The following is a 22,227-nucleotide window of genomic DNA, read 5'->3' as shown; positions in this document are numbered from 1 at the left end:
TAGGACAAGATTTGGTCGAGATACAACTATCTAAAAATCTGGAATCTGAGGGTGCAAAAAAAATCTAAATATTGAGAAAATAACCTTTAAAGTTGTCCAAATGAAGTCCTTAGCAATGCATATCCACTCACAAAAATACATTTTTGATATATTTACAGTAGGAAATTTGCAAAATATCTTCATGGAACATGATCTTTACTTAATTTCCTAATGATTTTTGGCATAAAAGAAAAAATAATCATTTTGACCCATACAATGTATTGTTGGCTATTGCTACAAATATACCCGTGCGACTTATGACTGGTCTTGTGGTCCAGCGTCACATATCTCATGGGTTTGTGCTCAACTTGCTTATTTGTGTGATGGAAAATGGAAGCAAGGGGAATGTGCAATGGCAAACATGTTTCAAAAACATTCAAAAACACTCAACTAAAGTCGACTAGTAGTCGTTCATTTAAACCTATTAGACAACTAATTGCACGTTTATATTAATTTAATTACTTAAATATATGCTGTGGGGAGGGGAATACTAAACCATAATAAGCCTTTTTTATATATAATGTGAATTCAGGTTGATTGGGACACATTTTCCCAGTCATCTCAATGGCAAAATGTGTCCCAATCAACTTGAATTCACCCTAGGTCTAATATATACACGCCTATTCCGCGTTCAAGCTCACAGATAAAGCTTCATAAGGATTGCATAATCAAAGAGTATTTGTTTTCGATTTGAATTGGTTTATTTAAAATTAGACAATTTAAGCTTTATATAGATATATTTCTCATGTCTGTGAGGCAAGTAGCCTTTACGCCGAGTTTCGGTTCATTTTTGTGACACGCTCCAGTTCACGGAGACCGAGACGGCAGCAAGCGCATCCGGTGTGTTTTCTTTATTTCACAAAAGCACAAATCTTTGTTGTTATTGTGAGTTAACACAAATTACAGTTTCGAATGATGTATTACTCTTATCTGTATGACCAAAAATTACGGAGTATTTTAAGTTCTTACCGCTGTTATGAAAAAAAAAAAAAAAAAATGCAAGTGATCTCGCTTCCGCACTCCGCAAAAACACTTGGATATGTAGCTAATAATAGCGCACATTTATCTAGGTTAACGGTAGAGTGAGCAGCCATGTAAAGTTGCTACTACTTACATGTTTAAAATGATATAAAGCCATATTGAGGTCAATGGATGATAAGTAAATGTTTGGATTTCCTGCCTGACATACTGTAATTACCACAAGGAGTCCGTTAATGATCTGTCCCTCAAGGACTGCGTGACTTCGCCACTTCCTGTGGAGTTTTTTTTTTCCTGCGACTAACTGACTAATAAAATTTTGGTCACCTAAGCCTCTTCTCGTTGAATAATGTTTAAGTTGACTATTTGGGGCAGGCCTAACTGTTAGTGTTAGTGAAAAAAGGCAAGGAAGAAAGACAAAAAATGCTTCAGCTGTGTTCAGGGGCGAAAAAAATAAAAAATGAGACTAATGCTAATGCTCTTGACTAAAAAGGTAAGAATTAAAGGAACACTCCACTTTTTTTGAAAATAGGCTCATTTTCCAACTCCTCTAGAGTTAAACAGTTGATTTTTACCGTTTTCGAATCCATTCAGCCGATCTCCGGGTCTGGCGGTACCACTTTTAGCATAGCTTAGCATAGTTCATTGAATCTGATTAGACCGTTAGCATCTCGCTCAAAAATGGCCAAAGAGTTTCAATATTTTTCCTATTTAAAACTTGACTCTTGACTCGCAACTTTTAATTTTCCGTCGGTCTTAGTACATGGTGTAACTACAGAAGAGTAAAGTTTTAAATAGGAAAAATATTGAAACTCTTTGGTCATTTTTTAACGAGATGCTAACGGTCTAATCAGATTCAATGAACTATGCTAAGCTATGCTAAAAGTGGTACCGCCAGACCCGGAGATCGGCTGAATGGATTCGAAAACGGTAAAACTCAACTGTTTAACTCTAGGGGAGTTGGAAAATGAGCCTCTTTTCAAAAAAAGTGGAGTGTTCCTTTAAAGCACAGCATACACACTATCACTAAGATCAGTTTCCCTTTTTTGGCTGACAGATCTGTCGTCAGTCATAATCTGGTTAGCAGAGCAGTATTGACCTCCATGACTTGAGGCAACACAAATAGGCGATGTGTGCTAATGAGGTTAGAGAGGTCAGTAGCTCAGGTGGTTCACTATCCAAACAAAAGCACACCCGCCCAGCAAAACAACTCCAGCATAAACAAAATAAATCGCATCAAATTTAAAAAAGTAACACTAATCAACATGACACATACGACAGAGTTGCAACATCCAATGTGTTAGAAATATACATATATATATATATATATATATATAAGAGAGTATTCTAATTATAGAAAAGTCATGCACTCTGATAGCCTACAACTAAAGGAAACTCTCCTTTCCAAACCACACCAAGAGTAGGCAGCACAGAATAAGTGAGCCATTCACACTAGCCATGTTATTGCGTTCAAAGCTTGACAGAACTGAATGGAACAGAATGCATCATAAACTCAGGATGAATGCTAAAATAAACCAGGTAGAACTACATTGCAATGCAACAGCCACTTCAAGTACAGACAACGTCTCTACTAGCTGCAGATGCGGTGTAATATAAATACACTCTATTACTGTAAACTCTTAAAAATAAGGTTCCAAAAGGGGGGTTTCGCAGCAATGCCATAGAAGAACCAGTTTTGGTTACCCACAGAACCTTTCAGGAAACAGTTCTAAAAATAACCTTTTGTGGAACATTTTTCCATTATAAAGGACCTTTTGTGGAATGGAAAGGTTTTATGGTTGTTAAAGGTTCTTCATGGAACCATAGATACCAATAAAGAAACCTTTATTTTTAGGAGTGGAGGGAACCAATCTACTATTACTATTAGGAAGCAAATCAAGTAAGGGTCATTGACAGGTCATCACTGACAATAGAATTGTATGGATGGATTAAAAACTAAACCTATGATTAAGGTCATAAGCTGTCCAACACTGGACATGTAGACAGAACATGCAACAATCAGAGTTAAAACACATGGGACGTTTAAAAAAAAAAAAAATTCACATTATGAGATGCAAAGATATTGGAAGCAAGATGGATGCCCATGTCAGGCCTCAGGACTTGATTTAACTCTCTATCCGCTTGTTAAGTGGCATCCTAATATTTTAACAAATCATAAAAGATGAATCACTGTCTGGCCATCTGAGATTTCAGTATGGAGATGAAGGTTAGGATCATGATCATGATTCGGTATTACAGCAGGTGAGTGTGTATTAGCACCATTTGTTTTTTGATTTTGGCATCTGATAGTGTTTGGAGCCGGAAATCAGACTTAACAAGCAGATTGTTAGTAACTGCAAAGCACCAAAATAGTGCTTCCTGAAGAAACCTTCACCATACTCGTACAAACTCCACATTGTTCATTTTTCTAAAGATGAAATGACAACAAAGCAACTTGTGCATGATTTTCCCATTCATAAACGCACCTATGGTATGTTTACTGTGTTACATAAACACAACGCTGCCTGTTAATTACCTAGTCCAATTAGAGTAACAGCAGATGGTCTTGTAAGCTGGTGGGTCTTATTAGAAAATGAACCCCCATGTAGAGCCCCCAACCCAGATGTAAAAAACCGACTCTCTGAGCAATGGCAGCCGTGTTGCTCATCACACTTAATGACACAGGTCATTCGATAGCAAAGTACAGAGTTTTGTTTGCCACCCTTGCATTGTAAGACCACGTCGTAAAGGAGCAAATCAACATAATGCAGCACTCATCAGAAGTGGTGTGACGTAACTAGCTAATCTTTCAGAAAGCCTGTCTGGATTTAAATAGAGATATACATAATCCCATTCAGCACTTAGAGGAGTTGTCAGGGGGGGAGCCAAGCCCAAAGAGGGGCCAACACCAGCACTCAGCACAACGCAGTCCCGTTGTTCTGGTCGGAGACAAAAACGGTGAAAGAAGAGAGAGCGTGAGACAAGAAGGTAAGCGAGGAGGGTAACTCAGCAAATCCGTCCGTTTTACTCGTGTACAGCCTAGAAATATGGGGAACACCAAGAGCGGTGCTTTGTCCAAAGAGATTCTGGATGATCTGAAGATGAACACCAAATACACGGAGGAAGAGCTCTGCACGTGGTATGCCAGCTTCCTCAAAGAGTGTCCCACCGGACGCATCAGCAAGGAGCAGTTCGAGGGCATCTATGCCAGTTTCTTTCCAGATGCCGATCCTACCGCCTATGCTAGGCATGTCTTCCGCAGCTTTGACACCAACGCCGACGGCACCTTGGACTTTAAGGAGTACATTGTGGCGCTGCACCTTACCTCTTCAGGCAAGACCACGCGCAAACTTGAATGGGCGTTCGCTCTGTACGACGTAGACGGCAATGGGACCATCAGTAAAAATGAGGTGCAGGAGATTGTACGGGTGAGTATCGGTCATAATTGGCTTCAGCTTATAGGTTTGCAGCCATTGCTCGTGGCATTTAGTAGGAAGTTGTAGTATGTAGATAACAGTCCAACTGTTGAGACCAGATGGCTCAAGAAGCTCAGGATAGATTACACCACCTGATAATACGAGCCTCAATCACTTAAGCATATCCGATGTCAGTAGTTGTCAATGTGTCAGTCATTATTTTTCATGCTAAAAGGGACAGAATTTTAATATATTGTATTCTCCTGGGAACAGTCGATATTCAACATGATTCCGGCCGAAGACCAGAAAAACCTTCCAGAAGATGAGGACACACCAGAAAAGCGAGCAGACAAAATTTGGACCTTTTTCGGAAAGAAAGACGATGGTAATAACTCATCATACTATGGGCTATTGTTGTAGAATATGAATCATGCCATCTGCTCATAATCAATGCATTTTCACAATGTCTCATTGTCTTCACAGATAAGATCGAAGAGGGGGAATTTATTCAGGGTGTCATGGAAAACAAAGACATCTTGAGGTTGATACAGTTCGACGAGCCAAAGAAGATTCAGGACAAACTCAAGGAAAAGAAGCATTAATGACCACATTCCCATGAGACTGATCAGAGCTTCATTTCTATTAATTTGACACCAAACCTTCATGACCCAGACTGCTTCTCCAGGTCAAATGCTGGACTCATCCAGATACGCTATCCATAAACACATCAGGGCCATGAACCAGACAAACCTAGCTTTTCTTATAATACATACAAGACTTCTGTTCTGGACCACCACCTCTACCTAAGGGCCTCTAAAGTCATTGCTATTTCCATTGTTTTTAGAGTCCAATCAATAAGAGCAATTAGGCTCATGTTAACAGTCCAACTCTAGCGTACGCAATCCGCTTAGGATCTGAAGGTCGGGTAAGACAAATCCGCAGGGTCCAGTGGCTCTCCTCTTTTAGATCCCTTCAGGGTTAAGGTGGTTTAAGCGCATTTAACATGCATTCATCAGAATCTGTTTAGCAGGTGACTGGGTAATTTTTATAGAACAAATTTCTTGTACTGTGTTTTTTTTTAGGATGTGCAGTGATGGTGACGAGAATTTTAGAGAATTTTTACATGAAAAAATTAGGAATTAATGTTAAACATATCTATTCTAAGTCCATGTCATCCACCAACGTCAACTATCCATATAAAAACTCTGGGTAACACTTTATTTTACAGTGTCCTTGCTACGTATGTTACATGCACTGTATTAATAACGGTAAATTATGCATAACCATAAACCTAACACTACTCTTCAGTAAAGTGCATGTTGTTAATTGATATTACTCAGTACGTAAATGTATAATTACTCTGTAACAAGGACACCTTAAAATGAAGTGTAACCAAACTCTCAGTCCATTTCGGATCAAAGATTACTGCTGTACTGTTGGAACAACAGTATTCATGCCAGTCACAATTGACCATGTGGTTTCTGTCTATGTATTTGTAATATAATTTAGCAGCCTGATGTTTTAGAGAAGTACAAATGTTAACGCGCATTGTTCATGTTCTTTTTGTTTTTCAATCAGAACACTTCAATATACTGTATATAAATATATTTTTGAGTTGATTTTCAGTGCAAATAACTGGTAATATCATGTAACCACCACTTGTTGTCACTGACCTACTTTTGTACACGATATTATCACACAAAAACAAAGCCGTCTCAAAATGGATATTTAGCTGGACCTTCATTTAACTGATTGAGTTTAGAGTGAGATTAGAGTCTTGAGTCTCCAAACAAGTTTAGACTTGCTAAACTTGAACACTAGAAAGGGCTCTCACCCCCAAGTGTATCTTTATCGTGTTGACGCTGCTTACGGCCAAAGCTCTAAGGACAAGCCTGAAACACAGGGGCTTACCTCTTTCTTTTCTTAAAGCCGTCTTTGTCTCAGGCTAATGCATGGCCTGGTTTCAGCACTAGGACACTGAGCTGCAAAACAATGGCCAGAGCTGTGCAGCATGGTTGCTTTTGACTCAGTGGAAAACAGGCTGAATGGTCAAAACAATGAGTAGTAGTAGAGTTGCATTAAACATGAATCACCTGGTTTTTGGCTTGGTCTGCTATTGTTTTGAATCAGCGGGTCAAGGTTTCAACAAGCAGTTAGCCAGTTAGCCTAAAAGTTGGCATACATTCTGAAGAAATACAACAATTTAGCAACATAAAAAACTGCCAAAACCGATTATGTTATAGTAGATGTTTCTTCAGTGAACAATTATTTGGATGGATCAAAAATAAACTAAACTAAAATAAAGCAAAGAAGGCAGCATGTGCTAGACAGGCAACATTGAGCTAAACGTAAATGCTACATGCTAATGTTGGTCAAAAGAAGAAACCTCAGTGGTGATAAACAATTAGAGTTCTTTTTTATTATTATTATTATAGACAATGTAGTGATTTCCTGGGCAAATTCAACATAAACATCATATCTTCATAAACATGTTGATAAATGAATATTATCAATGAAGACTATTAAGTTGAGAGCAAATAAATCAACATTTACAATATTATATATATATATATATATATATATAAAAGATCTAGTTTGGAACACAGACATTCAACTGAACAGTTTTTCAGAATACACATAATGCACACCATTGACATCAATTTTCAATACAATTTCTGCAACATGTAGTTCTAGAATAGCTTGGGCAATGCAGTACAGTAAAACTTGTTACATGCTAAACAGCAAATGTAAACCAGTGATACCCTATGTTAGGTGAAAAGAGAATGATTGTTAGTAACTTGCTATAAAGGAAATAATAAAGTAAACAATAACCTGAATGCATTACCTTTCATGGTAGAGCATTTTTTACTTATAAATTTTAGATTTACTTTCACATTATCGGACATGCGGATGTGCATTTCACAATGTTCTTAGCTGAGCACATAAAATCCAATTATATTCCCATCATGTAGTCCTGGTGCGCATACATATACTGTGAATTTATCTCAGGCAGCAAGTACTATACATCTTGCAGTTTTGATTTTTATTCCATGCTTGATTTTATTGGGCTATGTATTTATCTAACTCTAAACACTAATGTATTTCTTGCCATATTGACCAATAGTAAAAATAAATACAAATCTGATAGGAATTTGAATAAAAGCACAGATATTTTTATTTTCCCAAAATGTGCTTTGACATCCTGTGCTATATAAATATATCAAATTTCTCAATATTACTGTATAAAGTTTGAAAATTGAAATGTATCTTCCAGTATTAGAGCTTTGTGGTTTGAACAGTGTGATAAGCTGCCTATGACAATGTGCATTCAGCAGAAAACTGTGGCATCCATTAATCAAATGTTTACGTATCAGTTAAAACATATGACAAAGACTACAGAGAGATGAGCATGATGTAGGATGAGCTTGACAACAATTACAGACAAAAAACGCCACGCACATATTTACAGTTATGTACAAACACTTAACAGAATAGATTGTGAACATTCCAAGGCAATTTACCTTTAGGCACTAAAAGGTGTACATTATAACTCAAATCATTATAATTCACATCTGATCCACCTTTGATTGACACCCGGATTCTACAGCCCAACCATATAATTTCACCATTAATAAACAGTATATATGTCTATAAGTTGCTTTAGTGCAGCTTACATCAGAAATTTGGATGCCATCGGAGTAAAACTGGCTGCATAAGGGATTTTCTTGGCTTCAACATGGGAAAAATTATATGACTTTGCTATCGAGTCCTGGCTAGTTGACACATCTTCCATGAACACAATCAATGGACTAACCAGCACCACTCAAATAACACATCTATTTTTCCATTAACCATACAATAACTAGTCCTACATTTAGACACAACATGCTTTTCTGTAAAATAAATCTGCAAAAATATGAAAATATATCCATTCCATACTTCGACAATGCAACCTGACCCCTCTTTCATAAGGAAGGCTGTAGATTTGCCAGCAGTTTATGTGTATTTTGTAAAAAAAACAACAACAAAAAAACTTTCCATTGCATTCCTTGTTGCAAAAAAAACAACTTTTTTTTTTTTTTTTTTTTTAATACAATAAAGATGTACAATATAACCATTGAACGATGATATGCTTTAGCTTTTTTTCCCCCCCATAACTTTGATGCTGGTTATTTCTGCTGAGAATTAATTGATGTGTTCAGATCAATTAATCTGTTCAGACTGAAACAATCATCATAATGTTAAGCTGCGTTCACACCGCCAGCAACAAAGCGACATTATCCCATTCGTTTCAATGGAGAGCTGCCGATTTCCGGTGACATGAGTGACAGTGATCATTGGCGACAGGATGTAGGCGTGTTCAGCGATGCAACAAAGGCTCTGTTTACACATTAAAATACATTTTTGTAGATCGGATGACAAGTAGATGAGGGTCCTATCTCTTTGAGGGGAGAGTCTATGGGTGGGTACATCTATGGGCTTTTTCAGATCTTTCGATCTAATTGACAAAATAAGCTCACGCAATTTAGTTATGAACGTGCCCGGAGACGACGGAAAAACATACGGAGAGCATCAGTGTTCGTTTCTACTCTGACAGACACAGGACCTGCCAAATGCGGCGAGTGCGTGTTAGAAATCAGGAATGGTGAGAGAACATTGTGATTGGTATGTTTTTAGTCTTCAAACCAAACTTTGGTCTGGCTAGGACGCTTCCCATAATGTTTACGCATTAGGTCAGTAGGTGGAGAGTAGGCGGTCTTTTGTGCTGTTCGAACACATTCGACCACATGAGCGTTTACAGTACAAAAGCAATCCGGTCGAATGTGTTTTCAACTACCTCTGGAAGTGGTCGAAAGTGGACAAGCTCAAAACGTTTTAGACCCTGTTTACACCTGTGTTTAGTATCGTCCACTTGTGATCTGATCGGCCAAAACACAACTTAAACTTAAACTTTCCAATTGGAGTGAAGTCAGTGGAGCGCAGTGATCCGTCTCCTGTAGTGGAGAATGTCGGCAGCGAGATGGCGGAAAAGTTATTTGACAGCAGCTTTCCTATAATTTATGATATGTCTCTGTGTGCATATGGGGTACTCACCACACTGACTCTGAGCCTGAATGGTTTCATGAACCCAGATAGACCGGCGCTTGCCCTTTTACTGCAGATAAATAACCACGAAAACACAGCACTCGCTGTTTCTCGTTCATCTTTAAAGTGTTAGTTCACCCAAAAATGAAAATTCTGTCATTAATTACTCGCCCTCATGTCGTTCCACACCTGTAAGACCTTCGTTCATCTTCAAAACACAAATTAAGATATTTTTGATGAAATCCGATGGCTCAGTGAGGCCTCCATAGACAACAAGATAATTAACACTTTCAGATGCCCAGAAAGCTACTTAAGACGTATTTAAAACAGTTCATGTGACTACAGTGGTTCAACCTTAATGTTATAAAGCGTCGAGAATACTTTTTGTGCACAAAAAAAAACAAAATAATGACTTTATTCAACAATATCTAATGATGAGTGATTTCAAAACACGGCTTCATGAAGCTTTGAAGCTTTACGAATTTTTTGTTTCGAATCAGTGGTTCGGAGCGCGTATCAAACTGCCAAAGTCACGTGATTTCAGTAAATGAGGCTTTGTTACGTCATAAGTGTTTCGAAACATTTTGAAATTTCAATAGTTCACGTGACTTTGGCAGTTTGATACACACTCCAAACCACTGATTCGAAACAAAATATTCGTAAAGCTTCGAAGCTTCATGAAGCAGTGTTTTGAAATTGCCCATCACTAGATATTGTTGAATAAAGTCATTATTTTTTTGGTTGTTTTTGGTTACAAAAAGTATTCTCGTCGCTTCATAACATTAAGGTTGAACCACTGAACTCACATGTACTGTTTTAAATACGTCTTTAGTATCTTTCTTGCCATTTGAAAGTGTTAATTATCTTGCTGTCAATAGAGGCCTCACTGAGCCATCGGATTTTATCAAAAATATCTTAATTTGTGTTTTGAAGATGAACGAAGGTCTTACGGGTGTGGAACGACATGAGGGTGAGTAATAAATGACAGAAATTTCATTTTTGGGTGAACTAACCCTTTAATATAAAGCATTTTATGTACTGATTCCATTTATATTTAATCTTTTCCCTCCAAAATGTTTGTTTTTAGCGGCAAGAAAACTGATTCGGTGTCTACAACATGGAATAACATCCGTGAATGCCATTCATAAACAACACTAGGCAACCAGTATAGGGAACGTCCACTAGCGACATCACCGCCAGCCACTGGCGACATGCAGCGACAAAGTCGCTGTCAGTGTGAATGCAGCTTAAGACACACACTTTAGTCCAGGAAAATATCTGCAACTAGGTGTGTAGTTCAATGTGAGCACACTATCACTTTAACACCAAAAAGATAAAAAAGAATTGATTGGATGAAATTTGTTTAACAGGCATCCACTGCGGCAATCAAACGAACAGGTGTTTTACTGTACAGTATTTGTTCAGATCTTTATCAATGGAACCTTGACTATTTTATTCATGTTAATGTAATAGACATACTGGGAAGTCTTAAGTAGCATCTTGAAGTTATTCAATGGTCATGCAGGATTATATGGAAGTCTACTCAATTTCATAATGTGGCTGCTGTCCTTTCCTGCCACTCATTCCACATGACACTAAGAAAATCTTCTATAAAGCTTTGATTTTGTAATTATCTAATATTTTCAGTGGAAATCCACAAAACAAGCAGTGCTTCAAGGGATGATACCTGTATGGCTTTGGCTGAGAGGTTGAAGTACTCAGGTAGACAGGCATGCAGGTAGATTCATATAGTATAATGTGTGTGTGTGTGTGTGTGTGTGTGTGTGTGTGGTCTAGATGTCCATGTCCACAGGTCTCAGATCTCCTGTCTTGTGTTCCTTTACCCAGAGCTCTCTGTCTTTGGCTGGGTCCACACTCTGCAGGAGCTGGTCCACCGGCTCCAACGTCTAAAAAACAAGAGCCACCAAAAAAGGGCTAGGATGTTAGCTACCAGGTACACTGCTAAAAAAATACTCTACAAAAGTTAGGGGTCAGTAAGATTTTATTATTCTTTTTTTATTTATTTTTTATTTTTTTGGAAATAAATAAATTCTTTTATTCAGCAAGGACACATTAAATAGATCAAATGCGCCAGTAAAGACATTCATAATGTTACAAAATATTTCTATTTCAAATAAATGCTGTTCTGAACGGTTTTCAGCGTTGATAATTATGACAAATCCAAATCATCATATCAGAATGATTTCTGAAGGATCATGTGACACTGAAGACTGGAGTAATGATGCTGAAAATTCAGCTTTGACAAATTTTAAATTACATTCAAAATGTATTCAAATAGAAAACACTTATTTTAGATTGTAATAATATTTCATAATATTACTCTTTTTACTGTATTTATATATATATATATATATATATAAAATTAATGAAGCCTTCATGACAATAAGAGGCCTCTTTCAAAAATATTAAAAAAAAAAATCTTACTGACCCCAAACTTTTGATTTTTTGGTTGTGTATATGGTCATGTGGTAATTTAAAATAAATTGTTTAATATAAATGGGCAATTCTCAGGAAATGATGACATTTGTACTAAAACAAATAAATAAAAAGACAGATACTTATACTATAATTCTGGTAGCATTATTAATACAGTACAACCCTGTTACATTCCAAATGTTTTGGGATTAAAATGAAAACTGTGTAGCAATGTTTATTTTAGTTTTATTATAGTTTTAATATTTTTAATTAGGTCTTATTTTTAGTTTTCATGTTAATTTAAGTTTAATTTTTTTTTTTTTTTTTTTTTCATTTTGTTATGTGCTTTTGTCATTTTATTTATTTATCTTTTTAAATATTGCTTTTTAGGTTTAATTTATTCATATTCCAGTTTTAGTTTTAATTATTTTTAGTTTTTAGTTATTTCTTGTAGTGCTTCAACTTGAACTTATTTAAGTTAATTGCCAAGGCAACATTTATATTGTTACTTAAAATTATTTTTAACTAATATTTATATTTTATTTTATTTTATCTTTTTTTCAATGAACAGAAATGTTTTTAATAGTTTTAGTTAAAAATAAAATAAAATAATGTATATATATATATATATATATTATATGGATATGAAATAGAGATATGAAAAACCTGGCTGATATTCTGATAAAAACGTATTTTTAAAAGTTTGTATTTCACACTAAACAGAGTTTAAATTAAATTAATTAAATTAAATTAAATTAAATACCTTAGTAGTATCAGCGCACATGTGTGTAGCGCTTTAATAGTGCAAATACATTCATTTTCTATACCTAAATTACTTTAAATAAAAGTAATTTTACAGCTCCTTAAAGGGGATAGTTCACCCAAAACTAAAAATTTTGTCTTCATTTACTCGCCCTCAAGTTGTTCTTCTAAACCTGTATGAAGTTTCTTTCTTATGCTGAACACAAAAGATAATCTTTTGAAGAATGTTTGTAGCCAAACATTTGCTGGTCCCCTTTGACTTCCATAGTATGAATGTGGATGGGGAATGGGAACTAGAAACTTTTGGTAAATTGTGTATATAATTTTTATTTTTGGGTGAACTATCCCTGTAAGCTAACATCTACACGTGTTTTATATAGAACGTGGACAGGTGTATATGAGAAAAAGCTGTATGCTCTCAGCTACATGTAATGTCTTTCCACTGACCAGAGACAGACTTCAAATGTGCTCACTGCTCACTGAAACATACAGTAACTCAGTTTTACGAGGTTTATGTCTATTCTGGCCGCTTCATGAAGTGTTACAGAAAACATGTCCATTAAGGCTGAGATCCAGTTTGAGATCCATCTGTTGAAACATACTTAGACTGATGGTAAGTGTTACTCAGTTTGTACGGGCATGTGAAGTTGAGAGCGCTGGCAGCTAGTCTCCTGTGAAGACAGCAGCTTTCTCTAACACACCCCAAGGACTCTGGAGCAGGTGTTTATACACTCGGATTTGCCCTGAAACACGAGCTGTGTGTATTTACAATGTGTCTGGGTCACATTAACCTATGATTCAGCAAATCGTAATGTAACCGAGATCCACACATACAACATTATATTAACAGGCAGTACAGAGTTGCTTGCGGAGTTAATACTATACTTTTATTTTGTTGCATCACTGGTGTTAACTTGTTTTGAAGGATTTTAAAAGGATTTGTAGATTGTAAATTTGTAATTATTAAAGTCAACACTTAAAAATCCATGTCTTTGCTTTATATACTGTAGCAAAATATCACACTTTTCAGACACACACACACACACAAAAAACAAAAAAAAACAAAGAAAAAAATAGTTCCTGTAATGATCTACACCGAGTCTTTACTCTGCTACGACACTTGTGTGAACTTGAGAAGAACTGACTTCATACATCCACTAAAAATCACCAAAAAAACTTTCTCGTAAAAGTAAAATTATTTCTGAAATTATAAGCTTGTTCAGCATTTAATTGCACTGAGAACTGAGCGAATGATAAAGCTCATGTAATGAGATTTTCTGATCATATGAAAGATTATTTGAAAACTCCTTTAATGAAATTCAAATGCACTACAGATAGCTGCAGATATTACATGAATATGAAGCTTGGGTTTAGCTGAGATGTGTTTATATAAGGGTTGGTTACCCAGAAGAACACACTGTTGTTACTCACACTTTGGTTGAACATGTCGGTCTCGTGCCGCAGTGTGGTGTACTGACGCAGATGCTGCTGGATCATCTCTACCCGCTCCACCTCCAACCTCTCCAACTCCTTCAGAGCACAAACACAGACAGTCACAGGTCTAGCATCAGTCTATACACAGCCTTGAGAAAAAAGCTTCAGTGGAGTTCTATATGGAACCCTAGGGTTCTTGACTCAATCTTAAAGAACCCAATATGCCAAAAACGTTCTATATAAAGAAAAATGTCTTAAATGATTGCATAATACTTCCATGTGAGTTATGTCAGTTTCTTTCTACTGATAAAGTATGTTTACGAGCTGTTTAAAACCATTAAAACTAAACCCCAAAAATGATAACATAAAAGGTTCTACATATGAAGCATCTGAAAGAATCCTTTAAGGCTCAATATAGAACCTTTTCTTCTAAGAGTGTATGTTACAGTCGTTAGAACATCAGTGGAATGATTAGCTGATGGTTTAGACAAAAATCCTATTCATTTTCTTTTTGGTGAAATTAATTATTCACAGTAATGTATAAACCTCGAGATATGCCTGCCATGATATATAATACAGAAGCCACAGGTCAATGAAAATTCGACTTTATTTTTATAATTTTGCATTAAATTGCTGAATTCCCAGTGAAGAACTTCACTACAAATAATCCTTAATTGAAATCCACTAATCAGAGAAGTAGACGGCAGCGTTCGAAAGCTTAGGCAGCTGATTTGTCAGGCAATGACTTTGTAGGCAGCGTTTGCACATGATGAGACCTCAAAAAACTGATTTTGGACAGACTTAGTGTAACGTAATGGTTTAATGAACTACAACAAATTAAAGAGAGCTTTGGTGATAACTAAGAGAATACTTAATTACTACAATATTAATTTATCACTAGAAATAACATCAAAAGTGGAAAAAGTTGGTCAAAAATGTACATTTACAGACAATATGACCAACTTTCAAACTTTCAGACTCCATCTTTATTTTTTAGCTCAACTGTCATGGAATGGAAAGCACAAGATTGTGGGATATGATAGGCAGCGAAGGATACATCTATGCTGCCGTCAAAAATCGATCATTTGTTTCCCCAAAGCATCGTTAGCCAACTATGGTTGCAAGTAGGGATGCACCGATACCATTTTTTAAGGACAGAGTACGAGTACCGATACTTTTTTTCTAGTACTCGCCGATACCGATGCCTATACATTTATTAATTTGTCTTTCTCTCTCTCTCTCTCTTTTTTTTAATTTTTTTTATTTATTTATTTATTTTTTTTTTTTTGATGTTGCAGTTTTCCAAGCACAACACAGTGAGACTAATGAATGTAGGACAGCTTCTTTATTATTACTCTACTGAAAAAAGTAATAATTTTTATGTGCTTGTCCAATAACCTTCAAAGGGCATAATTACCAATAGCTATATATAGGCTAATTGTTGTTATATATATAAAAAAATTACAAACAAATTACAAACAATACAACAAATACTATACAGATACAAATTAAATAATTTCGTTTTTCAGATACAGTAGGTTTATTTACCATGTATACATTTATTTAACATATTTTGTTGTTTTATAAACATTAATGACAAATATAGGCTACGGTCCCTTTAAGACCGAATCCATGGATACTGACACATATCCTGTTTTCACCCAAATGTTTACGTCCACTTAAGCCATAACCGACCGTATTTACGTGATATACTCCACACGATGGACATTTTGACAACTATGTGTGCATTTGACCATTCAGGCGCAAGGAGAACTGATCACGCGCTGTCTGAACTGGGATCGCGCGCAAGAAAGAGAGAGAGAGAGCGGGCGCGCGAGAGAGAGCGCGATTCCGCCTATCCCGCCTTCACTAATCGATAACGAATTGTGATTGAAAGCATGCAGTTCGCATTGTAATGTGCTGTCATCATTAATCTTGGAGTATTTCCACACCTCTGAGGCTGACATTGTTTCTGCTGCTGCCGTCGGTGTCTCTGTGCACGGAAAATTTTGTCAGTTACGTCACGTGAGGTATCGGTCTTTGGGGGTATTTTTACGAGTACAAGTACATGAGCTTGGTATCGGCCCGATACCGGGTGCATCCCTATTTGCAAGTTCTGTTTAATTGTGTTAGTAACGACAGAACTTGCAACCATATTTGGCTTCGGTATCTCAGGAAACAGGATTTGGCACAATCATTGAATTCGGACATGCCTTGTTGCCTTCCTACCTCTGTATCCTCCCATATCCTGTATCCTGAAGTAGCTGATACCACAAAAATGAAAACTGCCACAACAGAGCTTAGCAGCCACCCGTACACTCTCTCCTTATATTTTGGTACATTTCTGGATAATAAGTCAATAGTCTTGTATTTATCATAGTTTTTGATTATATTGTTTGCAGTGCTTCATGGGATGTGTAATTGCAATTATGAATAATAGTACATGTAATTATTTATGTTGCTGCCATTTTTAAAAGCAATAAGCAACTCAAATTTGTGCACTATAGTTTTACCATGATTACGAGATAAACTTTTGTATGCTTTTTAAATACACTTTTATAAAATAATAATAATAAAAAGCATCTCGTGGATAATTCATTTATCAAAATGATAAACAAGCCTCATAAAGAAGATTCAAAAATCACTGCATAATCACTTGCACAAGGAAATTAGAGAGAAACATCATGAAATAATTACCAGGCTTGTGGTGACCATCTCCTCAAACCACTTTGACTGAGCCTGGTTGTAAAGGTCCACACAGCGCATCAGATCATCACCTATTCAGATAAAACACAGAGATGGTCATTACAATCATGCTGTTACATTAGAATTAAATAGGACAAAATGTAGTGTAGTGTATGCATAAAACAAGTAAAAAAAAATAATTAAAAAAAACTGTATAGGCATATGCTTGTCTTTACCAGCAGATGGCAACCTTAACTCATTTATTATTACTATTTGTATTCCCTTCTGTAACAACAATCAAAGGTATTATTCAATCTCAAGCTATTCACCTGGAGAAAAAAAATAAAAAATAAAATAAAAATAAATAAAAACAATACGTTTTCACACACAACTACTGATCTTTATAATTAAATGCATAATTAAAGGTACACTGAGGAAAACGGAGGCAGACGTGTGCGAGAGAGAAACAGTATTGACCACCTTGAAAGAAAAAAGAAAAAAACAGATTGCTCCATCTATATGTAAATGAGTATGGGCATTAAAGACATTTGCATTAGTGATTTGAGCTGCCACGATTATTGAAGGAAAACGGCGTTTGAGCCCTGCTTAATGTTTGGCCGTTGATTTATAGCTGGTACTGTGACTCGCTCTGTGCGTGGGAGTTTGAGAAAGAGAGAGACGCAGATAACATCATACAGGGTTTTTCTACTGAGCTCAGCTGCAGTGGAAAACACAGTAAAGCTCTTGGCAGCAGCACAATTAAAAACAATCTCCTGCAGTCAAGCACTGGAAAAGATCTCTGCAAACAAAGAAAATCAAAGCGGACTTTTAAAACCCCATTTGACACTGAAATCTTACTGCATAATTACCAAATGACTTATTGTAACAATAACAAATGAGTTTGATAATATAAACTAGATTTTTAAATCTCCTTTTTTAAATTTGTGCTTGGGTGTTGTGACTGCCTGTCAATGTGTTGCTTTGCATTGCTAATGTGTTCTGGGTGGTTACTAAGTGGTTACTAGGAGGTTGCTTATTGGTTGGAGAGTCCATACCCAAATCTCTATAATATTCTGGTCTTCAGTGTGTTCCACATTCAGTCTAAGGAAAGAGTTTGCAGGCATTATGATGCCAAAGACCCCTAAACATAATCATCCTCTTACGAGAGACCACCTTCCTGAAATATATAGGCAATTTGATATTTTCATCTATAAAGACTCATTTATACAGTGTGGGAGATTACAATATTATTACAGGTGTGATATTATAAAGACACGTTGTTTACAAAAATGTATTAATTGCCTATTAATTGCCTTTTACTGTATATTTTCACTTTTTATTTTACTAAAGCTATATATATATAGAGAGAGAGAGAGAGAGAGAATCGCCTTTAAAGTTGTCCAAATGAAGTCCTTAGCAATGCATATCCACTCACAAATTTTTTTTTTTTTTTATATATTTACAGAAGGAAATTTACAAAATATCTTCATGGAACATGATCTTTACTTAATATCTTAATGTTTTTTTTTGGCATTAAAGAAAAATCGATAATTTTGACCCAAACAATGTATTGTTGGCTATTGCTACAAATATACCTGTGTGACTTACAACTGGTTTTGTGGTCCAGGGTCACATATTTGGAATATTTATTAGGTATATATATATATATATATATATATATATATATATATATGAACATTTACTTATAATTAATTCAATTTAAATAATTTATTTATTCATTGTTGAAATATTTTGTGAAATTGCTGAACTTCCAGTGAAGAACTACACTACCCATAATCCTTAAACAAGATCCACCAATCAGAGAAGCTGATGTTACCAGAGAAATTCCCACAAAGAGCTTAGCATCACCAGCCTCCCCTGGCAAAACAAACTATATATTCAAATATTTAGAAAGATATTTCTTAGTGCTTTACAACCCTCAGTGATATGCATATATATATATATATATATATATATATATATATATATATTATTTCTTAAAGTTAAAACTATAAGGATATCAACAGAGTAATCACAAATAATTTCGTAGTAAATGTGTACATTTTTGTACAGCACAACACACTCGCAGCCAATCAGCAGTAGGGGGCGTGTCCACTCATGATGGGGGAGGAGAGACAGTGATGAAGACAGACTGTAGAAAGAGAGATGGCTAAGAGACATTATGAGGAAACTTCAGAGGAATATCACTGGAACAAGAAGGGTTATGATCAGGCAAGAACTTTAGGACCCGCGTTAATATTAGAAAAGCTTTCCAGCGCTGGAGAGACCTAAGCAGGAAGGCCTGAAAACAGACGCCGATGTTGCGTTGTTTCTGATCCATACATGAGTGACATTGTTTTTTTGTGAAGCTTTATTTTGCTTCGCTTCAGCTATGATAAAGTGACATCCACTCTTACATTGTGTGTTTATGCATTTTGCAATGAAGGGAGGGGTGTGTTTGTTTAGGCTGATTTCAAATATCAACAGTGTTTCTCAGAAATTGCTTACTGCACCTTTAATGTATTTAATAAATATATAAATTGTTGCATGTTCAAAAACAAATTTCGTAAAAAATATAGGTGTGAGCAGCAATTATCGGGGTTCAAGTGCTTTAAGGCCTATAAGCACATGCGTAAAAAGGTAGAATGTTTTAATTAGCATACCTGTAACCATCTCGATCATAGATGGAAAAGACCAGTTACTGCGAATACAGGCCATTTTCCAATAGGAAATTTATGGTTTATAAACCTTTTAATGGTTATCGAGGTTGAGCCAAAAACCAAGGACTAGTTTGCCAAAGTTGGTTTTTGAAATAATCTCCAATATTTAATGAACGATTCGATGGACGGCAACAGTCCTAGAGGCAAAGTTGCTCAGAATGAGGAGTTCTGCCACGTGGTATGAATGTCTTGGGCGCTCGATACACAATCCTTTATGCACGTGAAAAACGCAAAGGTGCCCCAGGTGGTCAATTTCTTTGAATTTCTCACAGGCCCCTAGGGCTGTCAGTCAAATAGGCCCAGCGAGATTTGTTCCGATTGGCCTCCGTTAACCTTGTCTGACAGCCGCTTCATTGGCTGATGGCGGACATTTTAAAATACATCAATGTCCTCATAGACAATCTTGGCATCTCGGACAAAGACACTGCATGGCAATTTTCAAGTCAATCGGACTAACGGTGAAGTAGTTAGCTATTTTATGAAGTAGAATAGCTATTTTTTTTCCTGTTATAGTGCCACCAAGTGGCAAGTCCTTTTACACACGTACAGAATGAGCTGAGTTTGGTGAAAATATCTCATTCCGTTCACGAGTTATAGCCATTTTAGTAAAAAGTGGCTCCTCCCACTTCGAAAGTTTTGGTGGCCCTTGGGGACCGTGAATCAAAATTTAAAAAAAAAAAAATTAAATTATTGACAATCAGTCTCCGATTGGGCCAAAAACCTAGGGTTAGTACGCAAAAAATCAAAAATCCCTGAAAATAACAGTTTAGGAGTTATAAGCCATTTTGTACTTTTGACCGCTGTGGTGACCCCGTTAGGCCAATCGGGGCGAGCCTTGGTGACGTTGCAGACGGTGTGAGTCTCTACGACTTACTGTTTGGTCTGCCCGATCACTTTTAGGGGAAAATGCTGATCCTTGGAAATTTTAATAATTACAGTAGCGTTTCAGCGCTATGCACTTGAACCCCTAAAATTTAAACACCAGCAATTATTTAATGAATTGTTAGCCATTTTATTGTCTGATAGAAAAATAATAATTCTGATCAAAAGTTGAAAATCTGCTGTGGTAGAAAATCTGTTCCATGGTAGAAAGACAAGTCATGAATAATAATAATAATAAAAAAATGATACTGAATGATAGTGTACCATGGTATTTGCATGGACTTCCATGGTACTTAGTGCTTGGAAAACCTAATCTTAAAACAATTAAATTACCATATCCAAACTTCTCAGTTACAAAACATGTTAATATCATGGTAATTTTCATTAACTTTGAAGTGAGTGCATTGGTGTGCATATCACACTAATGGTTTTGGAATTGAATAGTGAACCAGGAACTTCTCTCACAGTGCTGCTAGACTAAAACACTCGGTGTGGCTATACGTGAGCCAGTCATGGTCATTTGGCCCTCTGTGTTAATGAAGTCAGCCTATAAGCACTGAATAAGACACCGTTAGGGCCCTCAATAATGCAGCAGTCACTCAGGCCAACAGGTTGTCCTGAACCTCGAAGGGTGAGTGAATTCAACCCCGTGTGAACCTCAGAGCTGCCAGGTCTTCTTGCGTTAGGGATGTATGAGTGTCCGGCTCAGGACAAATCCGGCATTGATAGTAGGCTTTCTGAGCAATAAGAAGCTTGGCATGCTGATCGTCAGCTCCCACAGGGCCCATTTTCCCACTGCAAAAATAGATCATTACTCCATGCCTTTCCCAACTCCGTCTGGAACCAATACGGCCTGGCTCCTCTCAAACACATACTCCTGGGACTGAGCCAAGGTCCTCTTCCATCCCCTGCACCATTCTCTCACATCCTGTTTGTGATGCCTCTCTCCACAGCTCAAAAACACAGTCCCATCTCCACACGCTATAACAATGGAAAGCAATTGGTGCCCTGTGCAAGATTTCACCACAAAAAAAGCTCCTTACTCAACACACTGTAAAAACCACTGATGTCAGATTACAGAGGGTTTGTTTCATTTGCAAAGCCGTCCTGAGTGGAAGAGAATGGCTGGAAGTTTTGAAAATGAGAAACTATCGAGGAAGTCAATCCTTTGAACAACGGGTCAAACAAGAGTCTGTCTGCTACAGTGTTATGACAGCTGGCAAAATTTGAGGGACTGATGACTTGAGGATTCTGATAGTTGGAGTGTAATTGCACACAGTCAGAGCTTTTTAATGGACTTTATAACCCTATAAAGCCTATCATATTTGATAAGTACATTTCTAAGGCTTCTAAATTATCAACATGATCAAAACTTTGATGAAAAACTCATTGATTTACATTACAAGCTATAAGAATTTTATCATTTTTGGACATATAAGTATCAGCAACTGCACCAAATAGCATATTTTTGCTCAGTTTGGGACTCTGAATAAAATGTAGGTGTTTTTTCCCTTAAATTTGTGATCCATATTCTAATATTACATGAACCATAAAAGCCTGCTTTATCAAATATGACACTTAAATACATACTTATAACACATTTGGAGCTTGTCAATTGCTTGTGAAATGTATATGAGGCCATATACAATAGCTTTGCATAAGGACCAGACAGAAATGATCAATTTTTATGTCCCATCCACTGCAGTTCTTAGATAAATTCCTTTAATAATCCTTCATTTTTTGGGGGGACTGTAGGGACATAATATCACCCCTACAAACTTAAACTAGCA

At 36.4% G+C, this 22,227-nt stretch overlaps 2 protein-coding genes across 5 annotated transcripts in view; one reads left to right on the top strand and one right to left on the bottom strand.

The window, feature by feature from the left end:
• The first annotated feature begins 1,934 nt into the window (after positions 1 to 1,934).
• On the top strand, positions 1,935 to 8,533 carry rcvrna (recoverin a). The gene is made up of 3 exons (XM_051886547.1): positions 1,935 to 4,445; positions 4,707 to 4,818; positions 4,917 to 8,533. Exons 1-3 carry the CDS (start codon positions 4,065 to 4,067, stop codon positions 5,033 to 5,035), a joined length of 612 nt encoding a protein of 203 aa, XP_051742507.1. The 5' UTR covers positions 1,935 to 4,064; the 3' UTR covers positions 5,036 to 8,533.
• Positions 8,534 to 10,438: 1,905 nt separating this feature from the next.
• Positions 10,439 to 22,227, bottom strand: part of gas7a (growth arrest-specific 7a) — a 47,019-nt gene continuing 35,230 nt past the window's right edge. For all 4 annotated transcript variants that reach the window (XM_051886523.1, XM_051886525.1, XM_051886524.1 and 1 more), the window contains 3 exons: positions 16,848 to 16,927; positions 14,148 to 14,246; positions 10,439 to 11,425 (listed from right to left, as the gene is read on the bottom strand). In XM_051886523.1, the coding sequence (XP_051742483.1) occupies positions 11,312 to 11,425; positions 14,148 to 14,246; positions 16,848 to 16,927 (293 nt within the window). In that variant the 3' untranslated portion in view covers positions 10,439 to 11,311. The remainder of the gene's footprint in view (positions 11,426 to 14,147; positions 14,247 to 16,847; positions 16,928 to 22,227) is intronic.

The sequence above is a fragment of the Ctenopharyngodon idella genome, chromosome 3 (genome assembly GCF_019924925.1).
Source record: "Ctenopharyngodon idella isolate HZGC_01 chromosome 3, HZGC01, whole genome shotgun sequence".
Classification (NCBI taxonomy): Eukaryota; Metazoa; Chordata; class Actinopteri; order Cypriniformes; family Xenocyprididae; genus Ctenopharyngodon; species Ctenopharyngodon idella.
This window is presented reverse-complemented; position numbering and strand designations above follow the sequence as displayed.

Coding starts and splice junctions, on each gene's coding strand:
- rcvrna (XM_051886547.1), top strand. CDS start 4,065: ATGGGGAACACCAAGAGCGGTGCTTTGTCCAAAGAGATTCTGGATGAT. Junction 4,446..4,706: donor AGGTGCAGGAGATTGTACGG/GTGAGTATCGGT, acceptor TCCTGGGAACAG/TCGATATTCAACATGATTCC. Junction 4,819..4,916: donor TTTCGGAAAGAAAGACGATG/GTAATAACTCAT, acceptor TTGTCTTCACAG/ATAAGATCGAAGAGGGGGAA.